Consider the following 24349-nt stretch of genomic DNA (forward strand, 5'->3'; position numbering starts at 1 on the left):
TGATGTCACGTTTAATAAAAAGGAGATGCCAAATGCCACCCGTGTGACTTGATTTACACATCAGCTTTGCAGATATTCAGCTCATGGGAGCATAGGGCAGTAGCTGTGAATAGGGTAAAACTGGGCCACAACAAGGCATGGAAAAAATGAGGATTTCAATCCCAGTTTTGATGTGTGCGCTTTACAGTGACTTGATTCACACACCAATTTGCCTTGTCTTTCAGCATAATCGTCAACAGCTTCTTGGCAGCTCTGGAAGGAGCTATATTCGGTACTCTGCTGCTGCTGCTGTATGAGGCGGGTGTCGGCTAACCCCAGCCATCCCCAGCCACACGAACATCCTGCAGGCTGGAGCAGGGGAGGCTGACGGGCTGTGACCGGTGCGGAATCCACACCTGCTTGGAAACGTGGAGTAAAATAAGGCGTGACAACCCCTTTGGGACGTGCGGGGGGAGCCACTCGAACGCGCTCCCACGCGTGGGGAAAGACCGGCTCCTCCCAGGGCTGTTACTGTGCAGCCGAGGGGGCCCCGGCTGCCGCTTCGCAAGAGCTCCACCGCTCATTTTTAACTTTCTGCGGGGAGCGGACGGGACCGTTCCAGGTGTCCCTGCAACGCTGAGGGAGCGCAGGGCAGGCGCGGCAGCCGCCGGCACTTCCCTCCACCCCGTTTCCCGCCGCCGAGCCGCGCTGCCCCTCGGGCGGGACGCAGGGTGGGGAAGGACAAGCGGAGAGCACCGGGGCTGTCACACGTTTCCGGGCCGTGCCCGCGGCGAGGGGCGAGAGCCGCGCTCCCGCTGTGCGGCGGGGCCGCGCTTCCCCCGGCCCGGCCCCGCCCCGCCAGCCCTCAGCGGGACGGTGCCGCAGCGGCAGCGGCAAACCCCGCCCTCCGCCCCGCGTGTGGCGCGGCTGGGCGCACCCTCGCCATTGTCTGCGCGGCGGTCCTTGCCTGCTGCGGGCACCGGCGGGCGGCGCGGCGCTTGTGGCCGCGATGCTGAAGGGCTGCGCGCCCCCTCAGACGCGGCAGCGGGCTCCAGCCCTGGGGAGCAGCCACCCCGCCTGCTGAAGACTGAAACTTTGCGTCCCTGCCGCTCCCTCTCCTCCCTCTTCCTTCTGCCCTTCTCCATGCGCTGAGCGGCCGCGGGGCGCCCGCTCGGCCCCATGGACGCCTTCAGCGCTGCCAAGGCCAAGATGGGGGCGAAGAGCGGCGGCGAGGCGGCGGCGGCGGGAGTGGCCGCGCCTCAGCCCGCCGTGCCGGCCCCCAGCCCCGCCGGTCCCGGCTCGCCCGCCGCGCTCGAGCCCGCTGCCTACAAGCTGGAGGACCTGGAGACCCTGGCCACCGTGGGTGAGTGCGGGGAGGAGGGGAACAAAGGAGCTGCCGAGGTGACCGTCTGCGACCGCGGCCGGCGAGAGGAGGTGCCCGAACACCGAACAGCTGGCTGCCCCCTTCTCCAGCGCCCTCTTTTTTGTGTTCTTTCCGCCTCCCCCTTCCCGCTCCGCTCCCTTTTCTCCCGCCGCGCCGCCGCTGGCCGGTGTGAGGGCAGCTGGGGTGCCTGCGGTGGCTCTGGGTGCCTGTGGGCGGCTGACGGGGACGCGCTGCGGGAGGCTGTGGGCACTGTACGGCCCCGGTGCTGCCGTGTCACCGGCTCCGGCTGCGGCATCTGCTGCAGAGAAGTCCTGCACCCGGCCCTGGGTTTGGCTTGTCTCTGGGATGATTACTGCCACTGCTGAAGCTGAAAGACCTTTTAGTATAAAACCTGGTTTATCTGGTTTAACTTCATTTACCTGCATCATGATAAAAAATTCATCATTTAAATTAGCTGTCGGGCCAGGGAAGAGATCAAACAGGGTAACCGAATGCAGCTGAGTGTATGTCAAACCCCGACACGCTGTTGCGCTGAATATTGATGCAAAGATGCTTTGCGTGTGTAGAATTTTGGTAGAAGGTAAGGTCTCATCTCACAAGTACCACGCTTACTAAAACTGCCTGTAATTGGTGACATTGCGGAGTAAATGCATGTGCCTGGTAAATAGGCGTTTTAGACATCCGTGATGTTCACAGTGTTCATGTGTGCTGTATCTCTGCATTGCATTTCAATATACATACTGACAGTTGCATATGTTTTTGCACCTGCTTAGGAAGCTTGTATGTTCAAGTACATGAAAGTTTTATTCACTTTTTCATTATAGGACTGTGAAATTATTTTAGATAGATTTATTCCAGTAAATAATGTAAATGTAAATCTTAATTTCCCCTGAACTCTCTTCAGCCAAAAAGGTGTGATATAAACCCTTTCTTAGTGAAGTTAATGGCTTTAAACATGGAATTGGAAAGGCCCAGGAGTGTTGTCAGTGAAGAAAGCATTATCTTCTCTTGAAGTGCATTGTGTTTTGAGATAATGTTCCAGTTTGAAATGTGGGCAGACATTTTACTGATAAATTATTTGAGATTATTAAGAGACATCTTGAAAGGTTTGTAATGTTTTCTTTACCTCCAGAAGTGCTTGCTTTTCTTCATTACATCATGACCATGTGGATACAGTAGTCATCACTGAGGATTAAGACTTCGGGTGAAACACAGATTGCAGAAAAATAGTAATTTCTAACGAAGACAGAGTAGTCATGGAAGTATTCCTGTGGCCAGTGAAGAAATGTGGAAATAATCCTGGTGTCAACCTTAAGCAGTATACCTTTGAGAGTGTTCATTAAGCTGCTCTTCAGAGGCTAAGGAAAGGGAAAATTGTGATTCCACAGGATTTAAAGAGAGACCTAAAAAAAGTGGGACACTGCCTGTTGACTTTGTTTTAGAGAAAGAAATAAAAGGTAAAAGGAGTAGGTAGCTGCCTGTCAAAGCACTGACAGAATACATAGTCTCCTTTTATTCTCTGTCTTCCCTGCCCTGGCTTGATTTTTTTTTCTTTTTTTCTCAAATAACTGTCTCTGATGCAGACCATTCTCTGCATCTCTTTTGAACTGTGTCATTAGGCATTTAATAGGGAAAATAAAGATAAAAAAGATGAAACTGGAAAGGTGTAAAAGTGTGCACAGATAAATATATAAGGCATTACCTTGTCAAAGAAACTGAGCTGGCTTATTTTAAGTTGGTTGAAAAATGAACTTATGACATGCCTGTGCATCTTGCTCCTGACTAGGAAGCAATGTTGCAGCCTCAAAGTGATACTGAAACTGAACCCGTGAATACCTGCTCTGGGTGGCCAAGTTTATAAAAGATGCAGTGCCCCACTAATGCTTCTGTAGCGCGTTAGTTGGAGATCTGAGTCAGACCTAAGTCTGCCTGAGGCTGGGCAGCTCTGTGTGCACCTGCTGACATGAAGCATTGGAGAGCTGATTTAAATGGGCTGCAAGTTAAATCAGTGCAAAATACTGCAGGGTAGTAGAGTAGATTTGTATTTTAGCTTGAGAAACTTTTTTGCTTGGCTTGGACCTTTTTTAATTCAGTTAGTTAAGTACACTGTAGTTTTATATCACGTGTAATGAAAGAGTATATTAGTTCTTTTTAGCAGTGGTTTAAGTCAGTTTTACCTTATCCTCCATTTTGATCTCCCTGCACAAATAAATGGCATTAATGTCATCAGTTTCACTATAGCAATTTAGAGTAGTCTGCTGTTTGACTGCTCTGATAAAGATAACCATTTTCTTTCTGCTGATGTTCTTGAAAGCTGTGTGCTCTGTCTGAGATAATTGGAGATGTTTGGGGATGGGAGGGGAAATACCCAAAAATAACAGGAAGTTCTGGTATCTCCTTTACTAGAATCATTGCTTATAGATATACCCAGGCTTAGAAATAGGTATGGTGTTGGAAACTATCAACTTGAGAAAGTTGAAAGTCAAAATAGGGAGGTGAGTTCCATGCTGTTGTAGCTGTTTATGATTAATATTTAAGGTAACAGAGCTTTGTTGGTGTCTGTGAGATTGTAGTCATCCATGACTTTATGCAGCTTCTCTCAGGATGGAATAAAATCCATGTAAAAAAAAAATTGAACGCAATACTTGCTTTGAATATAACAACTACTGTTTGAAGTTTCCTTCGTAGTCTCGGAGGATAAAAATCTCTCTGCTAACCTGACCACCATAATGCTGGCTGGATTTTCTGTGATCTGTGTTTCTGTGATTTCTGTGGGGATGCTGTGCCTGGTTTGGCAAAGAACTTCATGTAAAGGTGGGAAGAGCAAAAGGGAAGTACAATTTAGTGTAATGATTCAGAGGACATTTGTCTCCCCCAAACATCCCAGGACCCAACCTTTGTTTGGGTGTTTGTGGGCTCTTTGTTAAAAGGCAATTGGAGCTGAGTCTGGGCTACAGGTTTGCTTTGGAGGGAAGTGCTTTAATATTTAGTTGATAAAGTGAAATTATGGCTTTGGGGAGGGCACAGGATTGGGGTGCATACTGGTTTCTGGCACTAAGAGAAGTTAAACAGGAAAAATATTTCTTTGAAGGTACTTCCTGAGGGGTTGAACATGTGGCTTTGAACCTTTGAAGTATATGGGTTTTTTAACTAGTCTCCTTGTATGAAAGTTGAACACTCTTGCTCTGGAGCCATTGAAGGTGCCTGGCTGTCCTCATCTTGTTTTGAATTAATTTTCCTTTCAAAGGAGGTTGGAATACAAATGTTTGCTCAGCATACTTAGAAACTGCTGTTCAGGCCAGGCTGAAATATTCTGTGAATCTCAGTGAATTTACGTACTCAGTTGTGCCAAGATTTAGTTCTGCGCTGTACAGAAACAAAACATTTATATGCTTTGACCACCATTCTCATTTAAAGTTCGTGGCCTGTGCTTTTCTGAACCTATTTCAAACTTCTTATAAGTCTGGTCAGTGAAAGAGGGAGACTGAACACTAATGGCATAGTTTCTGAATCATCCTGTGTTATGATGGGCATTTAATATGGGCAAACTTCCAGTAGCCAGAGTGCCTGCAGTTGGACACCTGACACGTATCTTGAAATAGAGATGCTAAATTTTTAATTATGCCATAATGAAAAAGTAATTCAGGTAAACTAGAATAAGTAATGGAGGAAAATCAGAAGGTACTTTTTCAGTTTTGGGTACGTAAAGTTAGAAAAAGTTTTACATTCCTAGTTGAAATGCATGATGATGGGAAAGGGAGAAGGAAGACAACACCAGGAGGAGAAAGATGACAATTTTTTTTCTTGCCTCTCTTCTTTGAGATCTGTTTCTTATCCATTTTTCAAAGTGCAATTCAATAGCAGACTCTATGTAAATGTAAATTTAGAATTGTGAATCTGTTCAATTGATTGAAGTATTTTTATGCAAAAAGATTCTTTTAAACTACTGTTCCCATGACGTGCTTTGCACTAAACGAATGCAGAATAAAAAATTGGGCATACCAGTATTTTCATTTTTATGCACATGGGAAAATTTAAAAAAGTTCATGGGAAAAATGAGGTGCTACATATTTTCAAATACTTAACTTCTCTATGTTCACACACAAAATATGCTAGCCAAATATATTTCAAGTGGCATTGTATCAGCATGACAGTAGGTACACAGCTGTAGTCTAAAGCCAGGGAATTGGCTAAGTTTTTTGTGCCCCAGAGTAGCTAAGGTCTTTACATGAAAAGAATGCTGGTGGCTTTTTCTCCTTTTCTTGGAGGCTTAAATTAGTTCACTTTCTTACCAAGTGTTATTTTTGGTTTCACTACCAAGGTTGTCACCTATTTTAAATTTTCTAAGGGATGTATGAGCATTTTTTCCCTGTTTTGTCACATTTTCTTGATACTGAGATGATAAATAATAATCCATGATTTTACTTGGCAATGTTCTTGAATACCACAAGTTTTGAAAGAAAACATGGTCTGAATGTTGTGACTGTAATGGTGACCTGAATTCACCATTACGTTTGTACATCTTTGAGGCTTTAGTCATAAAGCTAAATGACTTGGATTTTGTTTTCACTCTCTGTATTTCTTACTTCATTTTTCCCTCCCACAAAATGACACTTGTCCCAAAATAAATCATTATTATTATAGCTGCTGTTGTAGAGAGAAATGACCAGGTGTGTGACTCAGCTTTCTTCCCTTGCTTTTCCTGTTACCCACTGCTGAGGTGAATTCCAATACCATAATGTTTATTGTAGATTAGGCAGCAACAGGTTCTTTCCCATAAGTTTCTTGTTCTCTTTAGGATGGAAAAAAATGGATTGAAACAAGTATTCTCTTTTATCTTTCAGAGAGGTCAGAAAAGTGAGAGTGTATGGAAGAAGTCTGAACATGTGAAAATTGAAAGTTCACATTTCTGCTTTTCTATCTTCAGTGTTTAAAGTCAGTCTTGAGGTAAATTGTTAGTGTTTGCCTGTCACCTGTTTCTTTTGTCTGAATCTAGTTTAGATATTTAATTGATTGCAGAAAGAAATTCAGTATTCTTTTTCTGATGTTGTGAATTTGACAGTGTGTTATAGAATAGGCTTCGACACTCAAGTATGCTTCTTAAAGATAAGTAATTTGTAAAGTCCTATAAATAGCCCAGAGATGCCCAGAAGTGCTTTTTGCAATGCAAATAATCAAATAATCTGGAACCTGACTAGTATTAATATATCAGAAATAAGCATGCAGAACTTGCCCACAAAAAAGCACCTAACACCATACTTTTCCTCTGCCAAGTTTACACTTAAAAAAACCCTGATGTGCCAGGTGAAAGTACTTTGGAAAAATTTCTCTGTTAAGCATTTTCTTAGCCCAAACTGAAGGAGATAAGAAACATGCAGAGAAATGGAGATTTTAACTGTTTTTTTTCTTTTCCCCTTTTCAGTGGGAAGAAACAGAAACTTTAAAGTGCTAGGGGTTGAAAGCATGTAGGCTCTTAGGGCTTGACTCAGTTTTTTCTGTGTTTAGTTTCTTGAGCATGCATGTCTGGACTGTTTGTAGAGGACAGAGAGAGCAGCCTTTTGGAGCTGACTGTGTTGACATTTTGTATTGAAAACTTAGCAAAACAAATCCCTTCCCAAAGTGTGTTTAATCCTGGTTTGGTCCACTTTTAAGGGTGATAGTGTAACTAGAAAAAAAAAAGAGTCAAGTGTGGTGAAATTTATATACGATTTTGTTTATTATGACAGACATAGAGGTGGATACAGCAATGAAGAGTGATTTTTTTATAAAGTAAAGATAAGAAAGTGTTTTTACCTTCCAAGGTCTTGTCTGGGCATAAGCTGTTTTTAACCAAATTATTTAGCTCAGTGTAATTCCCCTACTGTTAACTCTTACCGGTGTAAAACATTTTCAGTATTAGCTTGTACTGCTCAGCGGTAATTTGACATGTTTTGTTTACTTGGGAAATCATCCTTTTAACTCTGCAATATTTTAGAGGGTTTTTTACCAGCTTCAAACTGGTATGTAAAATTTTGCTGAGTACTGTGTTTGTGTGTGCCTGGGATATTTAGGGTAGAACAATTCTCTAAATTAGACTATTTCTGCTTTCCCATAGAAAGACTGACTTTTAAATGACTGAATAAGTGTTGATTTCTTTTTTTAAAACATAAAGAAGGGAGAAATATATGATACAACATTCTTTGATAATGATATTCAGTTTGTCAACTGCACCGTTTGCACTTCACATTAGGGCACTGGTTCGGTTTCTTGTATGAAATACGGATTTTTTTAATCCTTATTTTTAATACCGGAGTGGATCAAAGATGGTGATCTATAGAACTTGGTCATGAAAGCTTTCCACTTGGCTGCTCTTTTTCTTCTGGCCAGTTTCTTCACTCGCATCCCAGCTTGGAGCAGTTGCTGGCTGGTCTGTTGATTGATTGTAACTTCTGTGTAAATGTGTTGTCTTTTTTCTTCAGGCAGTCAATTGGTCTGCTTCGATCTGTTTCAAATCAGACAAATCATGTGTGTGTGTTTTATTTATTTATTGATAACTGAGGCGCATTAAATACAAGTGAAGGAAACATCTTTTTCATGTCACTGAACTGTATGGTACAACCTATTTCTGTATGCTACTGATGGTGATGAGAGAATGGAATGTGAGACTTTTCTGCTGGGTTGATCTGGTCAGTGGAACCATTCCCAAAGTGTCTGATTTTCTACTCCTGTGACTCTTTATTTGTTAGGGAGAGTGTTTTATAGTCCTTATGCCAACCAGCTATCTTGTCTGTATATCAAGAGATGAATTTTTATGTGAAATCTTTGCTCTTGTTTCTTTCGTGGGTATTTGGTTTGAATATCACCTACAGATTTCTATATTGGATATATGTATATGTAAATATATATATATTTAAGTTTACACAAACTCATAAATTTTAAGTTTTGCTATCTTGATAGAGGAAGAGTGAGAATATGTAATTATTCTGCTCATTTTCTGTCAGCATATTTGGGCTTCTTAATGGCTATCACACCAGATCTTTGTTTCTAGAAACTATTCATACAGTACCTACAGTATGCAGGAGTGTGTTTTTTATTTAATTTTTAAGCTGGTATATTTTGTACTTCCTTAAAGGATTGGTTCTGAGCTGATTTTGCATGAAAGATCATGTACCTATTATTTGTTAATTTGATTCTAGTATGCAATTTGTATATTCAGGTGTAATTATTTATATTTTGTATTTATTGGAGTGCTGGAGAAAAGGAACTCAAAGCAGAAGAGCTATATATTATGAACAATTATCAGCAGTTGTAACCTGTGACTTAGTCTTGTTTTTTGTATGTATTCTTGATGTTGTCTAAGGCTTATTTTTAAAAGCATTAAATCTAAAATGCAGTAAATTATTTTACCTGGAAAATGTGATTATAGAACCTCTGACGTTGTCTAGTACAAGAGGTCAAGGTGCCAACATTTGGGGTTTTTTGTTTTGTTTTCTGTTTGGTTGATATCTTGTTTGTCTCTTTCTTCATTACGTGATTCCTTCCAGGGTGGTAAGGGCTGATTACCAAAATCGTGTAAAATGACAGTTTGAGTTGTCCATTATGCTGTGTTTTTTGAGAGTTTTGGAATTGTTCTTTGCTAAAATGTAGCTTCTTACAGAGCATTCTTGGTATTTGTTAAAATATTGTTATGTTTGTTTAGGGGAATATGGTGACTCAGAGCAATTTGAAATATTAATAGTAATGACTCTGCCATTATTGTTGAAGGTGCAGGGTGTTCTCTGCATGGAAACAAAATGTCTAGTTAGTACTGCTTTTTATGCCCCTCAGGTATTACGCCAGTCAGTAAATTAAATGCTCTGAAATGCTTTAGGTAGATGTTAAGGGAACTGTCCCTCCACTGACTCTTCCAAAAACAGGCTAAACTGGGTGTAAGATTTTTACTTTGCTGGTCTGCTAATGAGGATGCACTGTAATAGCTCTGTGTATGGCAGATATAAAAATGGAGGGGCTGGTGACTGACTGTGTTCATATTGAACTTCTGGGTGCTATAATAGCAGACTCTTTGTGCCACCTGCCCCAAACTGATGACAGACTTCTACCCTCAGTGCTCTTCCCTCCTAGCTTGGAGTGGCTTCCTACAGCTCTTGGGTGCAGGAGATGATAGCCTGTACAGTTTTAATTTGTGTGGCCTGCCAAAAGTAACTTCAGAGTATGCATTGTAAAGTTTTTGTTTGTTTTCAGGAAAATTAGTGGGTAACTTGTCTGTCCCTGGAGAACAAACAATGAGGACAATGGTGGTCAGTCTGTTTCTAAACTGGGATTCTTGTTATTCTTTCATGAAAATTTTTCAGGTTGCATGTCACTATGTTGAATTTGTGTTCTGAGGCCATTAAATTCTCCCTCACTTCTGTGACTTTCAAAGGCCTTTAAAGACTGGTGGTATGTCTTTGTTTAAGCCACCCAGTTTTCACACTCAGAAGTGGTGAATTTAGAATTTGTGATGAAGTAGCAACATTTTACTTCCTCCCTTTTTAGTAACCAACACAGTTTAATTCCCATATTTGTAGAAATTGTCAATTTTTTCATATATTTGGAAATACTGGAATGTGGGTTATAATAAATTTAAAAAGCATTTCTAAAATTTTCCCAGTATTGCACCTTTATTCAAATTATTTTGCTTGAAAGCTTTCCTATATCTCTTCTAGTATTTTTTTACAGTGAGTAGCTATGGTCCTTGGATTTGTTTATGGAAAGTTTTTCTTGATTAAATTTGGGTTTGTTTTGTTCTGGTTGTTTTTCTGCTGCAAATGCCAGCTAGGAAGAACCTGTGAGAAAGAGTGTGTCCTACAAGACAGAGCCATTAGAAGGAAAAACAAAAGTAACTGGGAAGAGAATTGGAAAGAATATGAAGAAAATCCATAAAAGTTGGTGCAAGATATATTTCTTACGAGCTGGGGAGGGGAAAGAGTTTTTTAATTTTTTTTTTTTCATTTCAGTTTTACACATTCATTCTGGATTTATACATTCATCAGTTGAAAAGTAGATATAAATTGGGGCACATCCCGTCCTGATGCTGTAAAGCTTATTGCATATATGAATTTTAAGTATTTTAATAAAATAAATTATATTCTTTGTTCTGATAAGTGAAGAGTTTCTAGATTTATCTTAACTCTTTATCTGCAACACTTGACTTACTGTAAGGCAAAAGATTTATTTTGGTGGCAATGGTGATAATTTTTTTGCTGCCTTGGTTCTTAGGCAGACCTAAATTTTTCAGTGTTCCTAGACTACTGTTGGTTGAGGACTAGACAGAGTGCAGCCTGGTTTGTTTTATTTGGCATAATTATGTGAAAACAATTTTTTAAAAATACTTTTGAACATGAAATACGTATGATTTTGCTGTCTGCAAGTGATGTTTCTTATCAGTGAATTCTTGATTTTTCGAGAAGAGCTTGCAATACACGGTAATTGTAAGTAGAGAGGCCATACTGTGAAATGATAAATGAGGAAGACAACTGGTTTTGTGACTAATTAACCAGTGTCTCAGCAAGTGGGTTTTTTTTGTCTTTTTTTTATCCTGACAGGTTTGCAGGTAAACTCAGCTAACTTAAGGATAAGGCTGGAGTTGGTTTCGTAGTTATCAATTTCATAGCTTAGTGTCTGCCTCTTTCACTCAGCTTTAAGAGTTTCCCATGAGTGTACCTGGGTGATAAAAGTGTGCAATATAGATAATTTTGTCTTTGAATTGCAATTGAAATGCTTTGGCATAGTATTTGGAGACAAGGGTTTACACTTCTGTATTAAATATTCTTTTAGAATTTTACTGACTTTGTGTGGTTGCTGTTTGTATTTTTAAAAAGAGGGTTCTTGGTGAAATGGAGACTTAACAAAATAAATTAATAATAAGAGAAGGTTGGCAGGCAGTGGAGATGAATGCATATCTGACGCTATACCTTTGGTACGTAGAGTGTTGGAGTTCCTACTAAAAATGAAGTTGAAAAAAGAAGGGATAAGGGGGCTAAATGCTGTTTTGAGACACTTCCATTTTGTTTAGATAGGTTTGTATTTCTTGGGTAATTTCTTATTTTCAGAACAAAACCAGGAGCACTGAGTGCAAGTGTAACTAGGAACACAGTTGGGTGTTCTATATGATTGTAAGTGAAGAAAATGATGTCACTAGTTCTTGATTTGATAAGTGTGTCTAAATGTGTAGTTTTTTGCTTGGTGATACTGGGCGTGCAGTGTCATCTATTCATGTGGAAATGAGCTATGGTGCTTTTTTTATGGATTATCTGATATGCTCAAATTGGGCACTCCTGCATGAAATATGGACAGTTTATGTCCTGTAATAAAATATATTGATAAACCTCTCTCTAATCTTTGTATGTTTTGGCATTTAAAATGTTTGTACAAGGGGGGAAATCTCCTATTGGCAGCTGGGTGTAATAGCTATGGAGAGATTCAGAACTCCAGGTCCTCCCATGATAGTTGAGATTTCTAGTCAGATTGGCTTTCATTTTTGATAGAAATGTTAAGAGTTACATTGTTTGAGAACAAGCACAGCTTTGTTGCTTAGCCTCCTTCTCTGAAATATGAATATTGATATATAATTAAACAATTGTTCTAATAATAGGACAAGAAAAAAAAAGCCACCTAGAAATGCAAGGCCACATGAGGGAAGGAGGAGCAAAGAGAAGGAGAAAAGCCATGCTGTGTTTGATCACTTTGCTTTGGAGAGCCTTTCACAGCATAGTTTTATAAGGAGACAGGTTTTTTTGGGGGGGGAGGGGGGAGGGGCGAAGTGTGGAAACTTGAATAATTTGCCATAAAGTACAGTCATCTCTAAGGAATTTTGTGTGTTGTACACAGACCTCATTTTAAAGACTGAAAATAAACTTGACTCAAAATGGTACTATAGTGAAAACAGGTGCTTAGGGACTCTTTAAGCATTGATTATACTTAGCTTGTGTACTGTCCTACAACAGATAACATTTAGGTTTTATGTCAAGAAGTATGAAATTTTACTAGTCATTGTCAGAGCTTTCTTCTGCTACCTTGTGAGCAGGTGGATTTTATATAGTGCAGTGCTACTTTCTTCTTCCATTTGTGATGTATGAGGACCTCATATATATGACACAATAATTTCAGCAGTCTCTGTTTTGTCTTCTGAGACTTCTTCCTCAGAAATCTGCGAGCATCTGAAACAAGTTTCAGTAATAGTAAATACCTAATATGCCCAATAATTTTTCTTGTTTGGCTATTTCATCTGTCTTCAGGGAAGAAATATGCCTTTTAGCTTTGCTACTGAAAACTTAACGTGCTTCACCTTTTGTAAAAAGTGCTAATGTATAATAATATAATAACCACCAGATTACCAGTAGCTTTCAGTTACTGTTGATTTAAGTGAGCTGATGAGCAGGCCCAGACAGATTGGTTTCGTGGTTATTTCTGATCTTAAATTTGTCCCTGCCTTCTAAGTTTAGCAGCTTTGAGCTTGTGTACTGTTTCCTTAAATGTGGATTCTGAATTACAAATGATTGAACTGTTTGTTCTTTAAATTGAAAACAAATACATTTCTGTTGAGCTGTGTACTGTGTCAGCTATAGTAGTGAGTGACCCTCAGCAATGATGTTTCTATTTTGGAGAAACACAGTGTACAAAGGGCACATCAAGTACTCCTGGCGTGTGAACTGTAGCTCATTAATTCAGTTAGCTGTAATTTAATCTATCATATCAAAGTGGTGTTGGATTTGCTATTCATTACTTCCTTTACTACTGACTGTGGTCTTGTTTTTAAGTGTATCAGACTATAGGTGCAGGTAATTCTGAGGTTTTATGGAGTGAGAGAATTTTAGAGGGTACAAGTAAGAAGCAACTACGGCGGTAAACAGCAGAATAAATTAACCTGAGTTTTGGTTAATGGGTGCATGTGTGTATGTCTGTTACATGAGAAATTCGATGTATGATGAAGACATACATAGGATGAAGAGTGAAATAGCAGAGTGAAATAACAAAAAATCTGAAAGGAAATGTTGATTCTTAGGGAAAAAGTGAACTTGGTTTTATTTTCAAGGTTTGAATAGTCATAAAATCAGAGAATGCTTTGAAATGGACCTTAAAGACCATCTAGTTCCAGCTTCTCTGCTCTGAGCAGGTTTCTTCCTCTAGGTTGCTGAAAGTCCCATACAAGCTGGCCTCAAACACTTCCAGGGATGAGGCATCCAGATCTTCTCTGGGCAGCGTGAGTAATCTAACCTAACATCTGGCCTAGACCTACTCTCTTTCAGTTTGAAGTCATTCTCCCTTGTCCTGTCACTATCTGCCCATGTAAAAAGTAGTGTTTTATTTTGGGGGTTTTAAGCCCTCTTTAACTGCCAGAAAGGCTCAATAAGTTGTCCCCTGATCCTTGCTTTCTCCACGCTGAGCAACCCAGCTGTCTCAGTCTGTCTTCACAGGAGAGGTGCTCCAGTCCTCTCATGACCTTTGTGTCCCTCCTTTGGACCCATTGTAACAGGTCTGTGTCTTCCTTGTGCTGAGAACCCCAGACCTGGGTATACTACTCAAGTGGGCTCTTAGCAGAGCAGACTAGAGAGGCAGAATCCCCTCCCTTGACCTGCTCACCCACACTGCTTGTGATGCAGCCCAAGATGTGGTTGATGTTCTGGGTTGCAAGCATGCATTTTTTGTTAATAATTTCAAATCTGTTAAATTCTTTATTAATCACATATATTTATTCCTCAAATATATTTGTTCAGGGCAGCTAGTCATTGCATATGGGCTTTATTCTGTAATCTTGTATGTCATCCTTTTGCATGGAAAAAAATGTATTCTGTAGGGAGTTCACTTCTCTCCTTGCCTGTTTGTGACATATTACATCTTTCCACCTGTCCCTTCAGATGTATGAAATTTGCAAACTGTGTTTAATACAATTTTTTAAAAAATAAATATTGGATCTCAGATGATGTCATGCTTAAAGAAATACAAAAGGAAGGATTGTACAGAAACAGTGTCCAGCACAGAAATGGCATCAGGTTATCAGCCAAAATATCTTTCTTTACTGCTCCAAAATTAATGATATTGTTACAATATATGCCATAGCCTCTAAAACTTACTCTGATATTGACTTGATTTCCTTTTTCTTGTAGAGTTAGTTTCTTAAGAGCCATTTGGAAAGTCAGGGTTGTTTTATGAAAGGAATTCACTTGTAGTTTGTGTTGGTGTACTTTTTCATAAATTCTCAAATGTTCTCTTCCTGGTCCATTTAAATAATGTCAATTACATACAGTATTCTATTTAAAGTCTTATTTGTTGATTTGGATGAGTTTCCTTGGGCATGATATTGAGAGGTATAATAACTGGGAGAGATTGGATCCCAGTTTTGATACGGGAAGGAATGGAAAGTGTGTGCATAAAACTCGGGGGAAGATGAAACTGTGAGAGCTTGGTAGAGTGGCTTTTCTTTCCTATTAAGGAGCTGCGTAGTAAAAGCAAAAAAAACTACTACATCCATTCTGTGTTTCAGTCACATAGCTGGCTGATATGAAGTTAGAACAATTTAAGTTTAGCCTTATTTTTCTGCACTGTAAAGAAAAAAATAGTGACTGGTCCATACAACCCTGAATAGCATGAAAAATTCAGATCATGGTCCTTTTCTGATAGAGTATTTAAATGTTAAATTGGCATTGCCATGTCTTCAGTAACATTAGGTATTAATACAAGTGATATTTTCAGTCTTTAATTCCATTAATAATGTAATTCTTGGGTACTATCAAGATTTTTTCCAATATTTTAAATTGATATTTGAGAACGCAATTTGGAGACTGGGATTTTGAAACGTAATATTTGTGTTAGGGCTTTTGTTCCAGTTCCATATCAAATACAACTTTATTTGGATATTCTAGACTTGCTTCCTCTTTCTTAGATAATGGGTCTTTATGTGGAGAATATGGTGATATTCATTCTAGTGTCACACAATAGTGATTTCATCACCTTATCTTGTACAGAGTTACACTAATTTTTGTAAGGTATACTATGTGAGAATTTGGAAAGGTAATGGAACACATGAGGTAAATTCCAGATACCTAAGGCATTGTTATTCTGTAGTCTCTTAGGAATATCAGTTGATACTGCCTTCTGAATATAAACAAAGCCTTCCCTTTGAGGAATATTTTGTTCCACTCATGAGTTCTCAGTGTATTAACCTTTAACCAAATAAAAATATATTTGCAGTGCTTCTTCCAGCAGAGATAGTGTTTTAGGAGAAAATTTTTGTGGGCTTGTAGTTTGTTTTGTAAAATTTCATTTATAGAAGATAGAGTGCAGGGTTGTAGTGGTACTGCAGCTGTTCATAACTTGTAGATGCAAAGGAATTATTTGAGTCTTTGTAAAGGCTTTCCTTTTGCTGTGGTTACAATGCTGAGTCATTTGTGCATATTATAATAAAATCTCTAGTACTCACTACAATCCATTCAAAACAAAGATCTAACAAAATAGATTTTTTAGAAAATGTCATAGTTATATCAGAAATATTTTTCTCTGTCAGTATAATAGCTCAAGTGTGAGTAAGGTTTTAAATACCTTCTAAGACTATTGTGCTATATAAACTTCAATAACTTGTAAAATTACAGACTACAGAGATAAATTTCAGCTTGCAAATTGATGTGGTTTGAACCATGATTATTTGTACACACAGTATCCTTTCCTGTGTGCAGTGTTAAACTATATCAATATTTTGAAAAAAAATGACAGATGAATGAGCTGACATCATGTCACCACATTTGTGACACTGGGTCAGTAAGTTAGGTGAGGGTGCTGAAGATTATAAAGCAGTATAGGTATCATTTTGTAGGCACACAGTTTGTGGTGATTGGCAGTGGGGCTGTGGCCGAGCCTCATCCCCAGTGGGCACAGCTGTGAGCAGCATTGACAGCAATGAAACATGGAAACATTGACAGCAATGAGCCATGGAGTGCCCAGGGGCACTGACAACCACCAAAGGGAACAGAGGGCACACAGGTGCAATGCATGAACAATGAGGGTATAAAAGGTTGGGCTAAAGAACAAGAAGGGCACATTCTTGAAGCCTTCTGAAGTGATGTTGTGTTGCTCTGTATGGGTTGGAGCCTTCTGAAATGCCATGATGATACTCTACATTGTGGCTGTCTCAACTGCGACCTAAGATGTAGTATATGCTGTGATATCATTTGGCGTAGGTTTCATAACATGGAGCCTGAAGAATTCAGTGAGTTGCCAACAATTCTTTTTCAAGCCTCACAAATTTATATACTTCCTTACACAGATTAGCATCTTCTGTTTCAGTAGTTTCTATGCCCTGATAAGTGTCATGCACTTGTCAGGCCATATAACTTTGCAGTGGTCTCTTCTGTCTGAGGGTAGACCTATGCACTGTAAACAACTATCAAACTTACGTGTGTAGAGTCAACAGAGGGAAATAGGTACTTCTGTGTTCATAAATTTGATGTGCAAAACCACTCTTTTGAATACAGAAGTGTCTTTTTTCTCCTCTGTTAATTTGCAGGGAATTCCACTTGGCTGGTCCAAAGTTAAGCTGTTGCAGGAAGTGAAGACTTCTGCGTGTCTGTGGATACTATTGATTCTTGGCCTAAAAGATGGGAGAAATTGTGTCTCTCACCTTGTATTTGGGTATAATAACAGCTTGCATACTCTTAGCCTGCAACTTTGCTACTTTAATTTTATTGTGTTGTGCAGGGTTTTTGTAAGTTCCTACCATAAATCGGAATAGGCCAAGAATAATGGTATTTCTTTCAAAGCATATACTTACTGTGTCTTTTGATGTCCAGCCATGAAGATGGTATGAGCTACATGGTGCTTTGTGGTAATCTATCTTTGAAAGTGGAAGTTTTACTCTAGTTTTCAAAAATACGAGTCCTAAGGTTTTAACATATAATGTGAAGACTGAACTTTCTGATGTCTTGAAGTCTTTAACTACTACTCAGTGGTCAGGCTTTGTCTTCCGTGGGAATGCCCAGAGGTTTTGTTTGCTTCATTTTCCCATATCCTGAGTTAGCTCTAGGTCAGTTTAAAATTTAAAAACGAATGTGAAAAGTTTGATTGGAAAAAAATAATGAAAAGTATCTGTTGGCCACTGCTGAGCTTTGATTTCATTGTGCTTTCTGAATATTAGTGTATCAGGTATTCAGCCTGGCCTTTCCAGCTTTCTCAGTTGTGCTGGTATATGTGTGCTCACGTGTGTTTCTGGACTAGGGTCTTCTGTGTTTAATTGTGTGGTAACACAGAAAATAGCAGGGAATAGGTAATCTGGGAACACTTTTTTATTAGTTGCCTATTTACTCATTTCCTGAAACACATGAGAGAACTAAAATGTCTTGAGTGCGTTTAAATTAATTCCTAAGTGTAAGTCTTACCTGTCTTCAACCAGAATCTTTCAACATAATTTGAGTCTTCTACTTTACAATCACTGTAGTGCATACTAAGTAATAAATAGACAAACTGTTTGAAAAGTGTTTAAAAATACTGGTTTTGTGCACTGTGTGGAATACTTCCTCTTAATTTCTGTCCGATTTAGTGCTGCTTTCAGTGAAGATGCAAGTGAAATGTAATTGAAAGGAATGTATTAAGAGGTACTAGTCCCTCAAAGGCTTCTGTCCAGCACTGGTGAAGGAGGAAATCGGTCAAGTACAAACAATGTGGCTTTTATTACGTTGGGTCAGCAATAATAAACCTTTGTACTTCACAAGACTTTATTGTTTGCTTTTTAAAAGGACACTATCAAGGGTATTAAGCTCATGCTTTCTTTGCATTAACATGGGACTGACTTGCAGCAAGTAACTGTTTAGGAAAAGCTGAGTTTCAGGACAAACCAAAAGATGATGATGATGTAAAATCATACAAGTATGTAGAGACAAATTTCTGTGTTGAAAACAAAGGTTGCTGATCAGATATCAAGTACCCCTATTGGGGCTGCTGTTAAAGTTTTGATCTGTGCTGTTGCATGATTTGGTTTCTATTAGACTATGTAGCATGAACTTCTTTGCAACGAAGTGCTTTTAAATCCTCTAGGGATTATTACATTGGTTAACATTGGTTAATCGGTTAACATTACATTATTACATTTGCTTCTTAGTCATCAAAATTTTATTTTTTACTTATTTTTCTGGGATGAAAACATGAGCTTTGAGCTGTGTGTTGTAGTTGTTTGGCTGGCCAGTTTTATTTTAAGGTTTTCTTTTTTCTTTGGGTGTAATTGTAAGCTTACAATGATGATGTGTATAATTGTTTGGTGGTGATATATGCGACCTCATAAGTTGAGCTGTAGCAACTGAAGGAGCAAAAAATGTTGGAACAATATTTCAAGTACCTGAACAGTTGTGTATCTCCTACAGAGGTGCTGTTTTAAACTTGGAAGACCTTAATGGATGTTACCTGAAAAGGATTTTGGTCTTACTAAAACTTGTTATTGCTGTGACATGGCAATTTGTTTAGCTTTGTTTGATTTATTTTGTTTTGCAGGTTTGGTTTTTTTGGTGGTTTTTTTTGGTGTTTTTTGTGGAAAAGGAACTAAATTACTTCAGTCTGAATTTGAGTAAAGCAACCAGCCAAAACAGTTCTGTAAATACTTCCTGTCACCAGGAAATTGAAGGTGAAGATAGAAGTGCTGATAAATGATGAGAGAGAGCTTTACTGTCCTTGTGGGTAAAAATTTGATTATGAGAATGAAACTTCGAAACAGAGCTGCTTTTTTTTTTCTCAGTATGAGATGTCCCTGCTTAGGTTTGGTGGGTTTTTTTTTTTCCTACTTACCTTTTTTGGGAAGGGAAAAAAAATCACTGAGAAACACTTCTCATTAACTGGACAGAATACATGGAAGTGGTGTGTTAATGTTTTGCTTGGATTGATTCTTTATGTACTACCAGAGGTAAGCTGCAAGTCATGCATCCTTGTATAAAATTTGAAGCCTTTTGGCTTAGGCTGGTTCTGGGACATCCAGTTCAAAATACTGAGTGTACTACTTAATCCCAGCTCAAGAAGCAAGAGCTGTGTATTCACAACTCACGTCTATTCACAGACACAAAATCAAAGAGTATCTGAAGAAAGATCAGGATTCATTACTTTGGATTGTATTGGAAAATGTTTGTCATAACATTTTGTATTTCTTCTTTTAAACAATCAAGGCAAATCTTTTAGACTGGAATTTGGGGTTTTATGATACCTGGTGTAGTACTTTACTCATCTTGTTGGTTTTCCTTCTTTTTGCTTGAATCTCAGTTATTTTGTATCTCATTGTGTTTGTGGTAACTAGAAGTGTAACACACTTGAATTAAATATAGTAACTTTTGTGCTAAATTTCTGTTTGTGTTAGCTTTCATTTTAAAGAAGCTGTTTCATAGTGGGTTTAAACACTTGAAGATAATTAACACCAGTCAAAAAGATCCACTTTAAACACATTTATTTAGAAAGAGTCCTGAATTACTCAAAACTTGATGAGAATTTTGAACATTAGTTAATGTACAGGACGCTAGGTGTAGGGTTTGCATACCTGGCTTTTGTTGCTTGAGAAATTCTTTGGAAAGGAACCAGTAGGTTAAAAATTCTTCCCTTTTATATTTACCTTCCAGGAAGTAGTTTATGTGCTTATTTTAACCTCTCCCTACCTGAAAGAATCAATTCTTGTCAATAGGATTTGAATGTTACAACTTTTTACATTCCAGATAAGCTTCACTACTAGCAAGTGTTTGGTATCATTTAAAATAAGCTGTCTGAATAGGCCTCCTAATTTAGTTGAGGAAGTAGCATAAAACTTAGTTTCTAGGTGAAAAAGGAGTTCATCATTAAAGGTTTCTATTTGAGCAGTTTTTATTTAAAAACCCACTTTTGAAGTTGTGATCTATCTGTACTTCAAGTGTAATATTTAAATAGGTAAAAGTAGGAGAAAGAATGATTTTGCAATGTCCTACTTTCACTATGGAAGAAAAGCTTTATCATCCTCTCATCTGTTAATCTTCTTTTTGTCAGTGTTCTTTTTGGTTTTGGTCAATGTCACGAATTGCGGGCTGTGGAGGACTTTATAGAACAGGTGCGAAATTATAGACTTATAGAAAGGTGCGAAAATACAATTGAAGAACCAAGTAGGGAAGTATTAATTTTATTATAATTGTGTTCTGAAGATTGTGGCTATTAAAAGTTTTGAGAAGGGAGATGCATTTATAGTCAGTGTTCTAAAAGCTGTTTAGAAATTGAGAGGATTTATGGCTGTCATAACCAGCAATCTGGTTACTTTCTGGTTTCATTTATTTATTGGTCTCCTGTATTTCAAAATAAATTAAAAAAGGAAGAATAAAGAGACAGAGGAAACGTTCAAGAATTCTGCATGTTTTGCTTAAGGGCACCCTGATATTTACAATATTTTTGTAGAGAGATAATAATTTGTAAGCAAAAAAAATCAAAAACCTGAAATTACAGAGTAACTTGCATCATTGATGTTCAGTTGATTGGCACTTTCTGGAAATCAGAAATATGTCTCTGAAGTATGTGGAAAAACAGGAAACTTAACTGATGGGTGTTTATTAGCGTGATGATTCCCATGTCCTTCGTTCTTAAGGATGGTAGTTCAGTAAGCTTTAAATGAGTGGGTCAACAACAAGAGTAGTTGACCCAACTTATTGGTATTCTCTGGCATACTGAATCTTGTGTGAAATTGAAAAGAGACTATACTGAATGTAAAATGTGGCTAAATGTAGTTTTAGTGGTGTATTGTTACAGGCTCCTTGTATACCAAGTAAGAAGCAGCCTAAAAATTGCCAGGTCTTTGGGATCTTTGGAAGTTTTTTGTAGCATCCTCTTTGAGTCAAAAGGTAGGCTGTACTTTGAACATGCATTACTATTTTCTTTTTAAGTTCAACTGAGCTGCGATAAAGAGTTAATGATATTGAGCTTTCAGTTGGTTTGACAATGGATGTGGCTATCATCCAAAACAGAAGAGAAAACCAGTGGTATGCTAGTGCCAATAAAATTTGTGGAGCAGGTAATCCAGTGATCTTGCCTGGAGTATGATGGGCATAGTTCTTGCTGTGTACTCTCTCACGTTATTGCTAAACAAAAAGTAATTTTCTCTCTTCAAGGGGTGCTGGGTGGAAATGGAATCATAGCACAATGGATGAATAAAAAGTATAGAAACAAGCTCGTCTGGCTGGGCTGTCCATGGTGAACACTACACATGCATCCCTGTTTTCTATGCTGTTAAGGTCTTAATCAGACTGTCTGATTTCAGTGTATATCTTTGAAGGATACAAAGAAAGCTTTACAAAAATTTTTATCTGGCATTTCTTTTGTTGATTTAGCAATATGACATAAAACGGCACCCTATAAAACCTCCTCTAACTTCTTGTTATTTCTCTGATATGTTTTTCAGTGTAAGATTGGACCCCTCTAGAGTAATGCAGATCTGTAAATGCAGTGATCCGAGATTTACAGTGAACAATCCACAGCTGGCTTGCAGAACAGTGAAGACACTGAACTTGGCATTTTCAGTGACATTGGTTTATGGGTTGACACATTAATAAAAATCTAAACTTGGCTGCTGTGATGTCCAAAATGATCATCATCATCCTCGTTTTGAGTTGCCCTATTTGTGTGCCAACCACATATTTTGTTGTAGAAGCCCACAGTTGCTTGTGCCTTGTGGTTTCCTTAAATCATTCTCCCAGCTGTTAATCTTCTGATTACCAGTCTGTTTCAGCAGGCTAGTTTTTCTTGGCTGTGCCACTTTTGTCAAGAACTATTGACAACCCCCATCTCCTAGTCTAGGCTGTTGAAGTTCCATCCCAAAATAAGACAGTGATTAAATGGCAGACAAAATTTGGCATTCAGTAGTTTGTTTGCAGTCTGATACATATCACTTAGTTAATCTCTGATATTAAACAGAATAAAGTCTGTTGTGCTTGTGGCTATCAGACTAATATGTGTCACAGTAGGAAATGTTTCTTCTAATTGTAAATAAAAGTGAATGCATCTGATGATTTTTGAGGGCATCTGTTGAAGTCAGGGCCAATCCTTCTGGGATACAGAAAGCAGCCCCTGGGGTCACAGAGCTCACATGACCTAGTTTATTCTTCATTAAAACAGATGGTATCTATCTGAGCAAGGCAAACTTGGTTTTAAGAAAGAGCTGGGGATTAAAAGGATGGGAAGCTGAAACAGCTGTGTCTAATTAATGGGGGCAAATAACAAGGCAATCTAAGCATTAAATTAGCCATCTCCATAAACAGCAAAATAGTCACTACATGACTACTCACTAAATTGTTTTAGCTGATCAAAAGTTGCAGGATTAGTTTACCTAGCATCAAAAGTATAAGAAATTGCATCAGAAATGTTCCCACATTCTTTATTCTTTTATGACAGGCTTCAAAGAGAGCAGAATGGAAACTGGCTATGGTGTTTTTGAATGGTATTAGGGAATCCAGCTTGTTTTTTAAGACTGAAAATACCCTACTTGTATATATTTTATACATAGGCCAAGTTGGTCCTCTGCAGATTCTGGCTTCATGTCTTTGTGTTTAACCTGAGAAGGTTACCTAATGGAGAAGATTGCAGGCATTCCTTCAAGCTCTGCAACCACATAGAATTTGCAATGGGACCCAAGAATTTTATTGTTTCTGTTGTAAACAGATTATACTGGATTAGCGGTTAGCATTTTGCATATTTTATTCTGTTCGCCCATTTAGTCCTGAAAATCCTGAAAGCAGGCACTCTTCTTGTTGCTGTTGTTACTGACGGCCAGAGACCTTTGCTTACATATGCCTTAGCAGGGAGAAAGGGCCTGTGCAAATAAAATACAACTCTGCCTTCAGACTTGGAAAGAACAACTGTTTTCTTGAGGTGTGATTTTATCATATAGGTGCTTTGTTTTACACTGAAACTCTGGTAACATGTACTAAATTAAACAGGTAGGGGTATGTAGGGGGTGTATGAAGCCATTGCTCTTCCTTCAGCAGGATAGTACTTGATAGATCCCAGGCCTAATCCAGAATGGTACAATGTCCCTCGAGCTCTCTTGGTTTGAGCCAAATATGAAATAAACATAAGTAGGATTAAAGTGCAAATCTGTGAACACTATTTCCCTTAATTTTTACAGACCAGTATAGAATATTTCCATTTTAAGGTAATCATAAGGAATGTTTACTTACCTGTCACAAAAGGTCAACTTCAGTTGGTTCACACAGCTGGACTCTGAGTTGATCAGGGGGAAAAGTTGAACAGATCTTTCATAGGGATTAACAGAAATTGTTCCATGAGTTAGGTGGCTCCTCACCTGGAATGGTGCTTTGATGGAAGACTAATAACACTGCCTTTTTTGCTGCCAAAAATCTTCCTCAAATTTATGCAGCTGGGCATAAGGAATGTTTACTTACCTGTCACAAAAGGTCAACTTCAGTTGGTTCACACAGCTGGACTCTGAGGTGATCAGGGGGAAAAGTTGAACAGATCTTTCGTGGGGATTAACAGAAATTGTTCTTTGTCTTGCTCAGTGTCACTTACTGCTTCAAGTTTTTAGTTTTCTTTTTATGAATCTGAGGGGTAGAATTTCTATCTAGTCACAACACAGCAACATATTCCTATAAAAGAGATTTACTTGACTATGCTAAACAACCACAATAACATCTTGTTGCAGCCTCCTACCTTGACTGACATCCTGTTTCTCTCTCTTCCCTATCAATTGCAAGAAAGAATACTTAAAGAATGTTAGCAGAAATGGCTAAAAGTATGAGCAGGTTTAAAGTGAGATTTTTAATTGCAGTAGTTTATTTATGCAAATTTTATCTGGTTATTTGAAGACTGGCTAAGCATTAAGAAAAAAAAAAACAACAATAAAAAGGCATAGCAATTAGTCCCATGGAAGAGTGGTGGGTGTGTAGGTACTGCCGGCTAATGCAGGCCTAATGGATTTTCTGAGAAGACTTGATGGGGAGAAAATGCGTATTTTGAGAGGAGATGTGTGAAAACAAGTGT

At 38.7% G+C, this 24349-nt stretch overlaps 1 protein-coding gene across 2 annotated transcripts in view; it reads left to right on the forward strand.

Annotated features, from left to right (window-relative positions):
- Positions 1 to 1135: 1135 nt before the first annotated feature.
- PRKX (protein kinase X-linked) overlaps positions 1136 to 24349 on the forward strand; it is a 55759-nt gene continuing 32545 nt past the window's right edge. For both annotated transcript variants that reach the window (XM_039714408.1, XM_039714409.1), the window contains exon 1: positions 1136 to 1342. In XM_039714408.1, the coding sequence (XP_039570342.1) occupies positions 1159 to 1342 (184 nt within the window). In that variant the 5' untranslated portion in view covers positions 1136 to 1158. The remainder of the gene's footprint in view (positions 1343 to 24349) is intronic.

The sequence above is a fragment of the Passer montanus genome, unplaced genomic scaffold (genome assembly GCF_014805655.1).
Source record: "Passer montanus isolate IOZ18808 unplaced genomic scaffold, ASM1480565v1 scaffold3, whole genome shotgun sequence".
Classification (NCBI taxonomy): Eukaryota; Metazoa; Chordata; class Aves; order Passeriformes; family Passeridae; genus Passer; species Passer montanus.